Here is a 16,565-nt window from a genome sequence, read left to right as displayed (position 1 = left end):
CCCTAACTCCCTACGCATCCCTCGCCGGCCCATTCCAACAGTCCCTTCCCCGGACTCCGACCCGGTCCCGCCCCGGTCCCGCCCCAGGGCCGCAAACTTCGCGAGACCTTCGTCTGTCCTCCCGGCCCGGGCCCCGCGGCCCCCGGCGTCCAGAGCGCGCACGCAGGGCACGCACGGCCGGCGGGGCCGGCGCTCCAGGCCGTCGGTCTCCCCGCCCGGATCGCGTAGTATCGCGAGCGTTGGGAGTAAACACCCCGCATGGAGATCCGAGGCGTGTTCGCCGCGGAGGCGCCGTTATCCCGGGCCGGGGGGACCCGAGCGTGAGGCCGCCGCAGGTACGTCAGGCGGCCCGCTCCCCGGAGCCGCCGCCTCTCCGTACCCGCGCGGCCGCCCGCGCTCTGTGGCGTGCCCGGCGTGCTCGAGGCCCCGAGGGCGGGGGTCTGCGCTGGCGGGGGCGGCGGGCGGCGGCGGCGGGGCCTCGTTGCGCCCCGGGAACCGCGGGGCGACGACTGGGCGGTGCGAGGGCGACGGTGCGGGCCGCGGGGAGGACGGGCGGCTTGACGCGCCGGTGCACTGCATGCCTGCCCGTGGGAGCCTCGCGGTCCGCTCCGCTCGCCCCAGACCGGCCCGGCTCCCGGCTGGTGTCCCCGCCTGGCCCTCTCTGCGTGTTGACACGCTTCGGTAGCTTGCTCCATTTCACCGTTTTCTTTATCTGAAATACACTTTAACGGAGTCAAACCATATGCCTGGCCCTGGCCCTGGCCCTGGCCCTCCGCCTCCGAACAGACCGCAGTTCTCGGTCTGCTCCCAGAGGGAGCTGGTATCAGATCTTAAGGGACCTCGGTTCTCTGCCCCGTCTCGGTCTGTACGCACTGCTCCACTGATTTTTCAAAAATGCGGGGTAAGAAGCTCGTCGGCAAGTTGGGTCCCGGAGGCTCTGGTTGACTCTCAGAACCAGAATGCCTTTCAGACCTGTAGGATCTTAAAATCTTGCCTTGCCCTGTCCTGAATGTGCTGCCTGAGACTGTTATACACCGTCTACATATGTTCATTAAGATGTGTACCCCTTGTTTGGGTTAGAGCCCCTGAGACTTTTGGCCTGTTTGCCTATGCAGATTAAGTTAAATATTTACAAATTACTTTAGATTCTGAAGGACACTTCCAAGTGTCCTTTGAGAGTGGCTTAAGATTTGAGTTGAACTGGAGGATTTCGTTTCCTGTGGCCCTTTAGTCTTGATTGTGCTGGTAAGTAGCGCTCTCACTTAAAGGTCTTAGTTTGCCTGAGTATAAAAATGAGGGGTTTGGAGAACAGTGACTCTTCCCAACCTTTAATCTGCAGCACCCATTATATATATATATTTTTTAACGTGAGAGCTTTGTTAAGGTAAAGTTACATACCGTAAAATTCACCTGCTTTAAGTGTACTTATTCAGTATTTGTTGGTAGTTGTTGTTTTAGTAAATTTGCAGAGTTCTGCAACCACCATAACCCATTTTAAGATGACATCCCCAAAAGATGGCTGGTGCCCATCTGCAGTAACTGCCTGTTTCTAACCCCAGCTCCAGGCAACCACTAACCTGTTTTCTGTCTCCTTAGATTTGTCTTTTCTGAATATTTCGTGTATTCAGGTGAGATCGTATGTGGCCATTGTGTCTGGCTTCTTTTGTTTCGCATACTCTTTTCAAAGTTCATGTACATTGTACCCTGTATCAGTAAGTCATTCCTTTTTTTTTAATTGAAGTAGAGTTGATTTACAATGTTGTATTAGTTTCAGGTGCACAGCAGAGTGATTCATTTATACATATATATTCTTTTTCAGATTCCTTTCCATTACAGGTTATTCCAAGATATTGAATATAGTTCCCTGTGCTATACAATGGGTCCTTGTTTATCTATTTTATATATAGTAGAGTGTATCTGATAATCCTAAACTCCTAGTTTGTGCCTTCCCCCAATAATTCATTCCTTCTTATGGCCCAGTAATATCCCAGTGTATGGATATAACACATTTTGTTTATCCATTCATTCAGGACACTTTTTTTGGGGGGGTGGGGCTGTGTGGCATGTGGGATCTTAGTTCCCCGACCAGGGATCTTACCCGAGCCCCGTGCAGTGGAAGTGCGGAGTCTTAACCACTGGACGGCCAGGGCAGTCCCCTGGACACTTTTCTCAAATAAAATGTTACGTTTCCATGTATGATGCAGATGGCCAGAGCCCTTTTTGTTAGAGGTGGCGGCAGGGGTGGCGGGTGGGACCCTTGCCCATAAGCTGTCTCCGTTGTGCTCCCCAAGTATCCCTTATATCCCTTATATTATAAGGCTTATAATCAAGAGTTGGTTGTGTCTATAAATAAAGAAATACTAGTTCAGTGCTTGCAGAGCCTTAGAAGCACCTAGGGTCCTATGGGATCAAGCAGGCTCTCTTCTGAAGAGTCGGGGTTTTAGCGTTCCCTTCCCATCCACGTGTTGTTTGATCGCATTTTCTGTCGGTCTGGTGGTAGATAGTTCTTGCCCCGCCTGCTGCCTCTTTCATTTGTGTGCAGCCAGCCCTCAGTGACTTGAAATATTAAGAACGGGAGGCTGGACCTTGGTTTCTCAGTGTTTGGCCTGAGTCAGGTTAGGGAGACTGATTTCCTCCTCCCTGTGGCCTAATCGGTTTTGACACGCTGAGAAATCTGTTAACTTGGTTTATTAATATTGAGAATGTCTTTTTGCTTAAGAAAATGAGTTTAAAATAAAATGAGGAAAGTACTAGCCTTATATGGGGCTGGCCAGTACTGGATGGCTGAAGGGTCAAGAGAATAAGGAGACAGGAGCCACATCTGAGAAAGAATAGGCAATAAAAACAGTGTAGACCATGGTCCTTAACTTTGGCACTCTTGACTCTTGGGGCTGAATTACTTGTGTTTTTGCCCCCTACAAAACCTACTAATGGACAGAATGTGCCAGAATGAATGGTTCAGTCAGGCTTAAGAATACACCTTTGTTTTAAGATAGTGTGGTCTGGCATCTCTTAAATGTTAGCCTGCTAAACAATGGTAATACAGTCAAGTATGCAGTTAGTTACGAAAGTGGTATTTTTACAGTCAAATTTTAATTGAACTGAGTGGTATCCTTCTATGGCCTAAATAGTTCAATTTTCTCTGGATCTATTTCAGTAAAGGGTCATTAAAAAGCAAGGCACATCTTCATAATTAGACGACTATCAGGTGATACAAGTCATTTCCTCTCATCTGAATTGTGTTCTTTAATTATTTGCAAAGAAATCCTTTTGGAGGTACTTTAGCTATACCTAGCATCATAATCCTAGTGATACTCTTTTATAATGCAAAGTAGAAGATTCTCAGAGCTGTAAGGAATGATAGCTGTCACTTGCCCGAGTAATACATCTCCTCTACCTTGTCTCCCTTTTATACACGTCTCATTAAATATTATTCCTGGCATTGTATTTTTTGAGCTGTTTATTTTACATTTAGTATTTAATGTCAAATATTTTTTGATTGTACCTTTATTGGAGGCATAATTATACTTATTTATGGAAAATCCAGAATTTTGTAAATACCATCTTTTAGGGTGTACCTTTGTATGGAAAGATAACCAGGTCTTCTACAGTGAGAATTTATAGAAATTAAATCCAGTAAACACTTAGTGGATCCAGTAACAGCCCTAACCAGGCCTTATGAGTAAGTGATATTACAGATGATAAACCTGTTCAGAATGTACTAGCTAAAAGCATAGCCTTAAGCTAGAAGGTAGACACAGAGACTTTTGAAAACAATTCCTAGGAAATAGATCCCTTTTAAGCTCTGCTATATGTACAAATAAAATTACATTTTTAACGTATTTTGACTTTGTGCCACTGTCTTACCGGAAAATTGGTTTTTCTATAAAATTTATTTTAAAAGATTTATTAAAGTATTTAAATAATATGTTTTATCTAATTTAAAAGTGTAACGTGCTCTTTGTGAAAAGGTATGAATAGAATTAAGAAAATAACTACCTGTAATCATAATATCGAAAGGTAATAGAATCATTGGTACCATTTTGGTGGATATTTTTTCATGTTCTTTTTTCCTTGTGCATATAGATACATATTTAAAAATCAAGATTTGGATCACACTGTACATGAACTGTTTTACTTAATATTTCATTAGCATTTCCCCCATATTCTTTGGGAAATATATTAGTTTCCTATGGCTGCTGTATCAAATTTCTATAAACTTGGTGGCTTAAAACAACACAAATTTATTCTCTTGCAGTTCTGGAGGTCGGTAGTCTGAAGTCAGTTTCACGGGGCTGAAGTCAAGGTGTCAGCTTCATTCTTTCTGGAAGTTCCAGGGAAGAATGTGTTTCCTTCCCTTTTCCAGCCTCCAGAGGCACCTGCATTCTTTCGCTCCTGACCTCCTCCTATATCACCTCAGCCTCATGTTTCCATCATCAGTTCCCTGCCTCCCTCTTACAAAGACTCTTGTAATTACATTGGACCCACCTGGATCATCCAGGACACTAGACGTCCTTAGTTTAGTTACACCTGCAAAGTCCCTTTGGCCATATAAAGTAACATTTATAGGTTCTGGGGATGAGAATGTGGACATCTTTTGGGGACCATTATTCAGCCTTCCAAAGGAGCATAGTTTGAAATTACTGCATTGCATTCCATAGTATGGGTGAACTAATTATTTAGCTAGTCCCCTATCGCATTTAGGTGGTCTCTGATTTTTCCCAGTTAAAATCCTTGGACATAAATTATTGTATGCTTTCAGGTTTATACTTCTATGGATTTTAGGAAAGCAGGGTAACCTACCTCTTAAGAGTGTGGCCTCTGGACCCAGACCACCCAAGTTCCCAGCCCAGCTTCCCGACTTACTGGCGGGGTGGCTCCAGGCAGGGTGCTGAGCCACCCTGGGCCTCAGTTTTCTCATCTGAAAATGGGGGGATGGGTAGGAATAGGTTGTCATGGGATTAAGTGAGTTAATACATGCACACTACTAGGATAACGCCTGCCACATGATAACTGCTCAGTAAGTGTTAGTTGTTGTTATTACTGAAGTTATTAGACTAAAAGTTTTTTACGTCCATATTTTGGCAAATTACTCTAAAAGGTCATAAGAGTTTTTTACATTCACTAGCAACCTATGAGAGTACTCATTTTATTGGGTTGAATTCTTAAACATGATTTTATTTTATACTCAGTTTTTGTCTCAATTTTTGTCAAAATGTTACTTGATTTTTATAATGTAGATTATACAGACACTGGGGTTAATTTTACCAGCTGTTTACTATCTCAATTCCGTAATTCCTTAGAATGAGAAATACTCTTAATTTCTCTCTGACTAGCTCAGTCCATCTCTTGGTGTGTTCAGATATCATTCTGTGTGGCAGGTGATGGGTGTAAACCTATCTGACAAGGTCCATGGTCTGGTTGTGCACACATGGGTCTGTGCAGACTGAGTCTCACAGAAGAGGCTTAAAGTTGCCCCCACTCCTCCACCGCATTTTCTTTTTTTAAATTATTTTATTTATTTATTTATTTTTGGCTGTGTTGGGTCTTCGTTGCTGCACGCGGGCTTTCTCTAGTTGCGGTGAGCGGGGGCTACTCTTCGTTGCAGTGTGCGGGCTTCTCATTGCAGTGGCTTCTCTTGTTGCGGAGCACGGGCTCCAGGTGCGCGGGCTTCAGTAGTTGTGGCACGTGGATTTCAGTAGTTGTGGCTCGCGGGCTCTAGAGCGCAGGCTCAGGAGTTGTGGCGCACGGGCTTAGTTGCTCCGCGGCATGTGGGATCTTCCTGGACCAGGGCTTGAACCCGTGTCCCCTGCATTGGCAGGCGGATCGTTAACCACTGCACTTCCAGGGAAGTCCTCCACCACATTTTCAAATTCATACTCCCACCCTCCTGAGGCTAAGACTAAATGTAGGACCTTTTTTTTTTTTTTTTTTTTTGCATATTTTGGAAACCATTCAACCTGCCAGAAAGGATCCAAGAACAATACAAGCCCTTTTTTCCCCTCTGAACCATTTGAAAGTAAGTTGCAGACCTGATGTCCATTATCCCTGGATACTTTAGTGGGCATTTCCTGCAAGCAAGGACCTTTTTATGCAGTCACAGCACAGCCTTCAAAATCCAGAAGTTAGTCTTGATACGCCACTGCTAGCTAATCACAGGTTGGCCCCATTCAGGTTTTGCCAGTTGTTCATTCCAGTAATGTACTTACAGTAAAGGGATCCAGTTCAGAGTCTTGAGTTGCAGTTAGTGGTCATGTCTCTTGAGTCACCTTCAATCTCAGCCACTCCTTGACTTTCATTACCTCAGTACTTATGGAAATTCTATGCGAGTTGTTTTGAAAAATGTCCGTCGATTTGGGTCCTGATGTTTCCTTAGGATCTGATTCAGGTTGTGCGTCTTTGGCAGGAGCCCCTCAGGTGATGCCAGGCTCTTCCAGTGCGTCTGCCTGGCGGACCTGGGTCCATTTGTCCCATCGCTGGTTAACTTGATGAAGCGTCTCCATTGTAGGGTTACCCTGTTTCCTTTCGTAAATCAGGATTTTGCTGGGAGGCATTCTGAGACCATGTAAATAACTTATTCCTCTTCACAGTTTATTTTACGTATATATGCTACAGCGGACTCATGTTTTCCTGTTGTATTCAGTGGGTCGGGATCTGTCACTTTCATTATTTACTTTGATGCTCAGATTGTCATCCCATGCTGGCCTCTGTGTCCCTTTGACACGTGCCCACCATTCTTTGAGCTTTTCCTTACTTTCTGGCACAAGAAGATGTTCCAGACTCATCTCTGTTTACCCTGCCCAGCCTGGAACTAGCTCTCTCTCCAAGGAGCCTGGTTTTTTTTCTTTTTTTTTTTTTTGAGCCTGGTTTCTTTTAATGGAGAATAGTTATTTAGAAAACCAGTTCTGGGTTCCCTCCTGTTGGGATATCACTGCCCTTGTGTCCTTTCAGCAGACAGAGCTAGGAAATACATGTATGTGTGTTTGTGTGAATGTATTTTTCTACCGCTGTCTGTATATTGAAAACCTTGCGTTCACACCAGTACTTCGAGTTTTATTCTGACCCTGCATGGTTCATTCCAGTTTTCCCCTTTCAGATGTGAGACTTCCTTCTCTGTCAGTGAGAAGTCTGCCTCCCATTATCCACAAAATATTTATTTGATCAAATCAGTGTCCCTTTGTCACTGCCGGCGCCGCACGCGGGCGCTGACACCCCTCGCCAGGGCCCCTCCCCCCGCAGCCTCCATCCCTGCACGCCGCTGCAGCGCTCCCACCAACGCCTCCTTCTTGTCCTCGGCCCATTAGTTTTCTAAGAAGTGTTTTCGTTTCCTGTGGTGTCTGTGCTCACCTTACGCCTGTTGCTGCGTATGTGCTTGCCACTAGATGCTGAGCCTGCCTCGGGGACACACTCTGAAGTCTGCACTGTGGAGTGACAGCAGGAGGGAGCCGTTGTGGACACGGCTGAGGGGTGCCTCCAGAGCCCTGTGGAGGAGTCGGGGGAGCCGTAGCTTTAAAACGAACAGGCCAAGGGCGCAGAGGCCGGTAGACAGTGGCCGGTCTTCCGTCCCCAGTGCCCACGCCATCACTCACCAGCCTCTAGATCCCCCGTGGCGTTTTTCTTTTCCTCGGTGCAAATTTATGTCTTGAAGCTCTCTCTTTCTGGGATTGGGAAACCGTAGAAACCTCCATATCTGTTGTCACTCTTTAAAAGGAGTGTCTTCCTAGAACCCAGATTTTAGTTCACCTTTAAAGAACAGAAGCAGGTCAGCCAGATCCAGAGAGGGAGTGTCTCCTTGTTCCTGTCCTTCCCGGCCTTCTCGTTCCTCCCCCTCCCTGGGAATTTTCCTCGTGAGGGTGTCTTCTTTCCAGCCCCTGTGGTTTGGAGACTTCGCTAGTGTGGCCCTTTGGTGAGAGGTTCAGTGACCTTTCAATTACTAAACCAGTGACCGCTGTGCATTATGGAAATTTTTCCCCTAATTTGGGGGTTTTGACCTCCCTCTTCCCCTCCGCCCTGAGCCGGGCCCCCCAGCTCTCATGCTCACCCGAGAGGACTCAGGTCCTGCCCGTGCTTCCTGAGCCGGCTTTTCCTGCAGCCTCCGCCATCCCGTTTGGGGCAGACGCCCTGGGTGTTGGGCCGGAGGCCTCGGTGCTGTCCCTGCCTCCGCACGTGCACGTGGTCGTCAGCAGGGTCTGTCCGCTCTGCCTTCGCCTCCCCTGCCCCTCCGTGGCCCAAGCCACCCTCTTCACAGGGGCCTCCCAGGGGTCCCCCGCTTCCGCCTGTGTCCGCTCCACGCGGAGGCTGGAGCGAGCCGGCCGGCGAGGCTCCTTTGCTCCGCTCACGCTTTCCCTGCCCGTTCAGCGCTAGGGCACGGGCCTCTCATCTCCCCTTCTGAGGTCCCCTTCCCTGGCCCCTGGCCTCTGCTCTTCCTGACACATGCCAGGCGTGTCCTTGCTCGGGCTCCTGCCCTCGTCTCCCCAGCGCCCGCAGCACCCTTCCCCAGGTGGCTTGGCGAGCGCCCCGCTTCCATCGGGTCTTCACTCAAAAGTCCCCTTCCAGAAGCTTCTGCAGCACTCTGTCTCCGCTTCACCCCTCCCCCTGACTTGTCACATCCCCCTTCTTTCTTTTTTCTGCTTTCAAAATACAGGATTTATCACCAGCTAAATGCCACGTCTTCTCGTCATCGTGTGTGTTACCTGTCTCCCCCTGAAAGGGCCGCTCCACAAGGCAGAGATTTCGGTTGTCGTGTGCTCATTGCTCTGCGGGGCCGCGGGAGCAGTGCCTGGCTCTGGCGCTCCCGGGGAAATGGGTCGGATTGGACGAGGGAACCGAGCCGCTGGGCCCCCGCCCCCCCCCGCCCCCCCCCCCGCCCCCGCGGGGTTCTAGTTCTGCGCGGCGCTCCGCCGGCTCTGAGCGGCTGTGTTTCCGCTTGTCCGCTGGCCCTGCTGCTCAGCCCCCTGCCTGCCTCAGCGTCCAGCCTGGCACCGATGACTGGCCGCTCCTACGCGCACCCTGCGTTTCCTCGCCGGGATGTAGCTCTGCTCAGGATGCCCCACTTCTCTTTCCGTATCTCCACGCTTCCAGCTCTGCCGGGGTAGAGTCGGCCAGAGCCAGCTGCCAGCCGCCTCTCCGGAAGGCTCCTCCTTCCGTCCCGCGTCCCCGGCGCTGGCCCTGTGCCTCTCCTTTGCTGTCGTCCTTTCCTGCGCTTGGCTTAGCCGTTGGCGTTTGTGCTTGGCCTCCTTGCAGGATCCCACCTGGAGGGCTGCGTCCCTCACCTACTAACAACACGTGTCTCCTCTGTAACCCCTGGCAATGTCTGCAACTTGGTTAGCACTTCATAAATTTGTATGATGTAGTGAGTAAATTAAGGTAGACTGTCTTACGATCGTACAGTGTCCTGTTTTCCGAAGACCTAAGAAGTTTCCTGTTTCTATTTGGAAGAGAACTGATTAGGCATTTTAAAATTTCAGAATCCCTAACCTTTTCTTTCCATTTCTCTTTCTTTTAAAGTCAGGCTCCTGCCTCAGCTGTAAGAGAACATCAGCCATCTCCCCCCCAGGCTGATTGTAAGTTCACTGTCTTTACCTGTGTGTGAATTATTTTGGAACAGGTTTAATTGAAGTTGATCTAACCCAACGTGTTAGGTCTAATATTTGCTCACTAGTATGGAGCACTAATATTTGTGTTATATCCAGTCCAAATGTGTCATAGATTCTTTAGCATTCTGTTTTTATTTTATTTTTTTAATTGCCTTAATTGAGACCCATTTAAATCTTTTCACTGTAAGTTCATTTCCTATTAACATAAGAGCTCTTATCACCAGTGATTAGCTTTCTCTTCTTTGACCCGTAATACTATAATTAGGTCAGCTATATGCTTCAGATAGTTGTATTCTGTGATACTGCTGCAGGTATCAAGTATGAACAAAAACTTGGGCCTCACTCCCAAGCGGCTTGCTATAAAATAGGTTGGAGTGACTGTTGGTGTCCCCTGTTGCTTTTCTTCCATCTTTCTGTTCTGGTCTTTGTTTTGAATTTCTTTGTTTATATGACTGGCATTCTCATTGTTCTTCATGTTGCTATGGAAATAACTTTTAATATTTCATTTCTGTCTGATTAACTCTGTTCCACCAACCTTGGTCTCCAGTTGCAGAGATAGGCCTGCTTTTCAGGATCATTTGTTATTATAACAATGAATGTCCTAATTATTGAACTTCAAAGATTGTTCAGATACTCTTAACCCCTTACTTTTCTTTTCCCTTAATAAATTTATTTATTTTATTTATTTTTGGCTGCGTTGGCTCTTTGTTGCTGCGCATGGGCTACTCTTCGTTGCGGTGCATGGGCTTCTCATTGCGGTGGCTTCTCTTGTTGTGGAGCGTGGGCTCTAGGCACGTGGGTTGCAGTGGTTGTGGCACGTGGGCTCAGTAGTTGTGGCTCGCGGGGTCTAGAGCGCAGGCTCAGTAGTTGTGGCGCACGGGCTTAGCTGCTCTGCGGCATGTGGGATCTTCCCGGACCAGGGCTCAAACCCGTGTCCCCTGCATTGGCAGGCAGATTCTTAACCACTGCGCCACCAGGGAAGCCCAAACCCTTACTTTCCTTTATCAGTGCTTTCCTGTTTATAGAAGCACACATGAATAGTTCCAGAAACCACAGACTCCTTGTTGCTCTCAGGTAGCAGTTTCTGCCGGAAGAATGGGTTTAACACCTTGACACTCCTCTCTTGAAAGGGGGCTAACTCCTTGTCCTACGTGTTTTCTTTTTAGAAATAAGTAGCGATGGAAGGCCCTGTCTGTCTCGTTGGTCTGTCTCCCCCCTGCTGGATTATTTATGTTTCTGGTGTGAGCTGTGCAACGGATTTTTCTGGGCGTGCTGCAGCCTGTGTTGTTGTTTTATCACTGCTCTGTTCTTCATTGTGAAGAATTATGATTTTCCTGACCATTCAGATATTTTGAAAGGTATTCGTGCTCACGTGCAGTTTAATACTCAGCAGTTTTCTTTGGCAACAGCTTTTACCTCACAGACTGTCCTCTCATGTCACTTCCAGTGAAGAGGTAATTTGATTTTATAACATATTCAGCAGGTTGAAAATCTTTAAGTTGAGGCTTCAGGTAAAATACACTTAGTGACAATAAAAACTCTTCTGTGCTCTCTTCATAGCATTGGCATAAAGTATTTCAAAACCTGAAGAGGCATAGTTTGAGTAATTTTAGATCATTTATGTCGTCTCTTAAAGAAGGTGGTAAGTACATGACTTGCATGGAAATTAGTTTGCTCTTAGGTGTTAATTCTACAGCAGAAAGTAAGGGTGTATACCAAGCTTTTGCCTGAAAAATTGGTGAAATTTATGGGGAATTAAAGTGCTGACTGGGGAAATACCCTGGAGATGAAGAGCTGCAAATGATAGGAAAATACGGCATCTGAAATAGAGGCGTAGTAAGGACCATAGGCGAAGGGTCATGGTTCCTCCTCCTCCGTGGTGCTGGGGTGCTCAGGGCCAGTGTGCTTAATATTCCTGGGGTTATTTGTCATCCTTATTTTTCTCATTTATTTTATCCTATTTTATTTTTGAAGCTGCCTTAAAACTTTTTTTCCCCTGAAAGAAGTGAGGAGTAACTAAAGTGAAATAATAAGATGTTCCATGGTTTTATTCTGTCTTGTAGCTGGTGTGTCTTTTTGACCCTCTTATCTAAATTGCAGGGATCACTAACCCTCGCCGGCTCTGTCGGTGCGCTGCTGAGGTCTCTGCGCTTGCTTTGTTTTGTAGGCTGGCTCACGGAGTGATCACTCATCCCCGTTGGACTTTGGTTCTGTGGTGCAGATGGAGCGTAGGACTCAGGTGTCTGGGCCAGAGTGAGCGAAGCCTGAGGCCCAAGATGGAGAAGAAACGAAGAAAGAAATGAAAGCCTCTTTTCAGGCCAAACCACAAAAGGCCATGAAATTTAACTTTTATTTACCTTGGACAAGACTATAAAATGGCTGATCAGTAATGTTTCAGCTTTTAGCTGAAACAAAAATTAACTTATAATCAAGGAAGAAAAAAGTGCGATTTGAATTTATGCGATTTTATGACCATATTCACTCATGACCATGAAGCTTGTCCACATCTGGCTGCTTCTGCTGGTGGTTTTTCTCTGTGGGAAGAAACATCTGGGTGACAGACTGGAAAAGAAATCTTTTGAAAAGGCCCCGTGCCCTGGCTGTTCGCACCTGACCTTGAAGGTGGAGTTCTCCTCAACAGTTGTGGAATATGGTAATGATATTATTTTAAAGGTTAGGGACTTCCCCCCACCCCCAATGCGGTTTTTTTTCAGATTTATTGTAAGCTTTAGCTTTTGCCAAAAACAATAAATTTCGAATGGGCTGAGTGCATAGTGTTTGGATGTTAATTCTGCTGAATTTTGTTTTTCCAGTATAATTAGCTTATATGAAGCAAGGAAATTGACATTCTGAATTATTTCCCTAAAACTGGATTCCATGGAACAGATGTCATTGTAGCTGGTGAGGGTGGGGACTTCGGAGGGGCTGAAAGTTTATGTGACCAGTTGTGGACAACTAAGCAATTAGTCTTATATAATCTGCTCTACATTTTGTTACTGTTTTCGGTAAAATAAAACTGAGCCTTCGCTTCTCTGAATTCCTTCTTCCTGTTTAAAAAACTTGCATGCATTTCTCTGCCATACACTCAAATTTCTGTTAATGTTTGGTTTTTGAAAAATAGCTCAGGTATCTGATTCTAAGTGATGTGTCCTGTGATCAGTGGGGTTCATCCACATTGTTTTAGCTCAAAGCTCTGGAAACTGCCATCCAGGGTGTTTAAACTAGTCTGTTTGTTTACTCCTCTTTCTACTAGGTTTTATGATAATGTAAGTTTTCTTTTACCAGGGAAGTTTTAGATTAAGTATAATCTTATGTCATAATATAGGTACGTAAATTCTCACTTTTATTTTGTGGTCATTGATTGCAGAGTATATCGTGGCTTTCAATGGATACTTTACAGCCAAAGCTAGAAATTCCTTTATTTCAAGCGCCCTGAAGAGCAGTGCAATCGACAACTGGAGAATTATACCTCGAAACAATCCATCCAGTGACTACCCTAGTGATTTTGAGGTGATTCAGATAAAAGAAAAACAGAAAGCGGGGCTGCTGACACTTGAAGATCATCCAAACATCAAACGGGTAACACCCCAACGGAAAGTCTTCCGTTCCCTCAAGTATACGGAGTGTGAGTACCGTGGCCTTGGGCTGGTCTGTATCCGTTTCTGCTGCGCTGGGAATAGCGGGAGGATGTGCGTATTCCCACGTGGCAGAATTTGAAAAGCAGTACAGTGAATACTCCTGTCCCTCCGTCCGGTTTCGTCAGTCATGAACATTTTCCTGGCAGGAATTTAAAAAACCAAAAAGAGACTTCGTGCTTCTTTCTGATAGAAACAAATAATGAAAGTTTGCAGTAGAGGGTGATCGTGATCTTTGTCGTGTGGGAAGTGATTTTCACCAGGTTCCTCTCAAAGCGTCCAGGCTTTGAGGCCCTGACGCCCCTTCACGCTCTGAAACGAAGACGGTGTCTTTGAGTCTCCTTTTTATTTGCATTTTGCTTCTTTCAGCGCATGTTTTTATTTTTGAAGGCATCTTGCAAAACACCTCTTCCTTGGGTTTCATTTTGCTTTTCTCAGACCCTCGCGACCGCGCACCGTCGCGCCTCCGCTGGGCTTGTTTAAGCTGGGAAGCTGGGCAGGTGCAGGGACGGAAGGAATTTGCTGAGTTCCTTTCAGCCCCAGGGCTTACTTTCCTAGTCCTTACAACTCGGGCCTGTCGAGATAAGTTTATCCTCAGATAACAAGTTGCATATTATTGCATAATATTTTCCAAAGCAAATGTATTACCAAAGGAAAGGGTTTTTTTTCCCCATTTGACATAAACTGGGGCAACAGATTGCTAGTTCCATTACCGTTTATTGTCATTTCTTTCATTAGATGGAAAAAGAAATACAATTTTGCTTTTCTTTTTTTGTCTGTCATATACTAGGCCTGAGAGCCTCTGAGGTTTCAAAAAACACCCAGGGGACAAGCCTGACTAATTTGCATGCTGTGACAGCCAGTTCAAGCGTCAGCTGTGGAATTCAGGTGTCTGACTTCGCAGAGCTCTCTCTGCTAGCCCACGTCTCGTGGTGCTTTTTCTCTTTGAAAAGCAGTAACCTCAGAGCAATCCAGGAAGATAAAAGCAAACCAAAACTTGTACAGTTAGCCAAATATATAAATTGTGCCTTTTTTATTTTTTAATCTTATCTTAAAGAGCTGCAGAATATTTTAGGAAACATGGAAGGGCTGATTTTAGGACAGGAAGCGTAGGGGCTCATGGTTGGGGTTCCCTTGCGTATCCTCTCCACCATGGTTGTCAGCTGCTGTGCTCGACAGCCCATAAGGAAATAGTATGTATCTCCCTCTTGTTAGCCGTGACCTTCTGTGGTAAGCAACTCAAAGATTCTTTAAGCTTCAGCGCTTCTCATCCAGAAAATGGAGATAGTACTACCTTCCTCGGAGTTCTTACAGAGGCAAAAGGAAGTAGTGCGCGTGAAGAGAGCTTAGCAGATTTCTTAGGCTGTTGTGAGCAGACATTAAATGTTCATTTTTTGGGACTTCCCTGGCGGTCCAGTGGTTAGGACTCCGTGCTTTCACTGCTGGGGCCCGGGTTCAATCCCTGGTCGGGGCACTAAGATCCCAAATACCACATGTCATGGCCAAAAACAAAAAAAAAGTTCATTTTTTCTGTGGCTCTGTTGTTCGAAGGCTTTGCTTTATTTTGGGTTGGAATCTGTCACATTCTGGATCCCATCCCGGGTCTCTCCATGGGCCATAAGACAGAGCTAACCTGAGTTCCACAAGACAGCACTGCAGGGTATTTCAAGGCTATCCTGGTGTCCCCCTTAACAGTTCCTTCTCTCCAGGATAATAAAAATACCCAGTTCCTTCAGGGGTTACTAACACGACCTGGCGTCAAGTCCCCTTCTTCGAACACTTCCTGTTTTCCCTTAACAAGTGAAGCCAGAGTTGAATGCAGTCCTTTGGTTGCGGCCCAGTCTGCTGAAGGGAGAGCACAGCAGACCCGTCCTTTGTTCGAATATTGTCCTTCAATTAGTGCCCAGGCTGTTGACCGAAGGAACAGAATCAACATGGGAGGTTCAGTATAGAATAATTTCAGTTGCACTGTGCAAATAATTACTTAATGGAATTGACATGACTGTATATTTTTCCCGGTCCCTGTACTTTCATGGGTGTAGCCTGGTGAGACCAGAAGGAAAGCTAAAGTAATTGGTTTTAGAAACAGAACCTCAGTGGTATTACAGATTTGCCCTTTAGAAACGGATTTGAAAGATGGTTTTTTCTTCATTATAGCATGGTTTTTGAAAGGTAAAGGGACAGCCCTTGTGGTATTTCTTCTACTTTTTTCTTCCACTAAAAAAAAAAAAAAAAAAAAAAAAAGTATTTACAGATAGTAAAATCCATGCTTTTTAGTGCACAGTTTGGCGAGTCTTGGTAAAAGTGTGCAGTCAGGTGCCCACCAGCAAAATCAAGATACAAGACAGTTCCATCACCCCCAGCAATCCCCCGAGTCCTCTGTTTTGCTGTTTGAAGGGTGACGTTCTAGCAGATACGCACGCTGAGGACGTTGAGCGGGTCACAGTAGGAGAAGGCCAGAGCGAGGTGTCCTGGGATCACACGGCTTCTTCCTGCCCCAGGGATCACACTGTAAACGGTGAAGCTTCACCATCGCTTAGTGGACATTTTCTTACGCTCCGCCCTCCCCGCCTAGCACACACACACTTGTGGTTCAGTGGGAATAAGTGGCTGATGAAAAACCAGGCATTTCTTCAGTTTTAGTATCACAGTTGACTTTATTTCTTCAGAAGTGATTATCTTATCAGTCTTTCCCTGCCTTACATTGGTTAGAAAATTCCAGGTAAAGAACCGTTTGGGAATAACGTGATGGCTAAATAATATCCTCTGACTCTAACCGCACGGAGAAGCCCCTTCTAGCAGAGGGGAGAGAATATCACCCCCCTGCAGAAGGGATTTCAGAAGGGAGTCATTGCACTGGGGGAGTGACTGTTTCCCTGACAGGTACGTGTCCCCTGCGTTTCTGATCTTTCTCTCCCGTGGCTGCAGCTGACCCCGCCGCCGTGCCCTGCAACGAGACCCGCTGGAGCCAGAAGTGGCAGTCCTCCCGCCCCCTGCGCAGGGCCAGCCTCTCCCTGGGCTCGGGTTTCTGGCACGCCACCGGGAGACACTCGAGTAGACGGCTGCTCAGGGCCATCCCGCGCCAGGTCGCCCAGACGCTGCAGGCCGACGTGCTGTGGCAGATGGGCTACACAGGTGGGCCTTTCAGCCCGGGGCGGCCTCCCCTCCAGGGCCTCACGGGTCTGTCCTTCTGTGGGTTGAGCTGGACGCCCCTTGTCTCTGGCTCCTGTTGTGCTGGGCATCTGTTTCTGTGGCTTTTCTAATTCTTCAGTCCTGTTCACTTTTTGTGTCTTATTTTCCTGTACTGTTTCTGAGGTTACAAGGAGTAGATTGT

At 46.6% G+C, this 16,565-nt stretch overlaps 1 protein-coding gene across 4 annotated transcripts in view; it reads left to right on the top strand.

Annotated features, from left to right (window-relative positions):
- The first annotated feature begins 244 nt into the window (after nt 1-244).
- MBTPS1 (membrane bound transcription factor peptidase, site 1) overlaps nt 245-16,565 on the top strand; it is a 50,023-nt gene continuing 33,702 nt past the window's right edge. The window contains exons 1-7 of one of the 4 annotated variants that reach the window (XM_059903680.1): nt 246-335; nt 9,508-9,563; nt 11,006-11,050; nt 11,157-11,238; nt 11,764-12,249; nt 12,964-13,221; nt 16,160-16,366. In XM_059903680.1, coding sequence (XP_059759663.1) covers nt 12,081-12,249; nt 12,964-13,221; nt 16,160-16,366 — 634 coding nt within the window. In that variant the 5' untranslated portion in view covers nt 246-335; nt 9,508-9,563; nt 11,006-11,050; nt 11,157-11,238; nt 11,764-12,080. Of the gene's footprint in view, nt 336-9,507; nt 9,564-10,942; nt 11,051-11,156; nt 11,239-11,763; nt 12,250-12,963; nt 13,222-16,159; nt 16,367-16,565 lie in introns of all 4 variants that reach the window. The other 3 variants (XM_059903678.1, XM_059903681.1, XM_059903679.1) reach the window with 3 other exon arrangements.

This window comes from Balaenoptera ricei, chromosome 19 (assembly GCF_028023285.1).
Source record: "Balaenoptera ricei isolate mBalRic1 chromosome 19, mBalRic1.hap2, whole genome shotgun sequence".
Lineage (NCBI taxonomy): Eukaryota > Metazoa > Chordata > Mammalia > Artiodactyla > Balaenopteridae > Balaenoptera > Balaenoptera ricei.
This window is presented reverse-complemented; position numbering and strand designations above follow the sequence as displayed.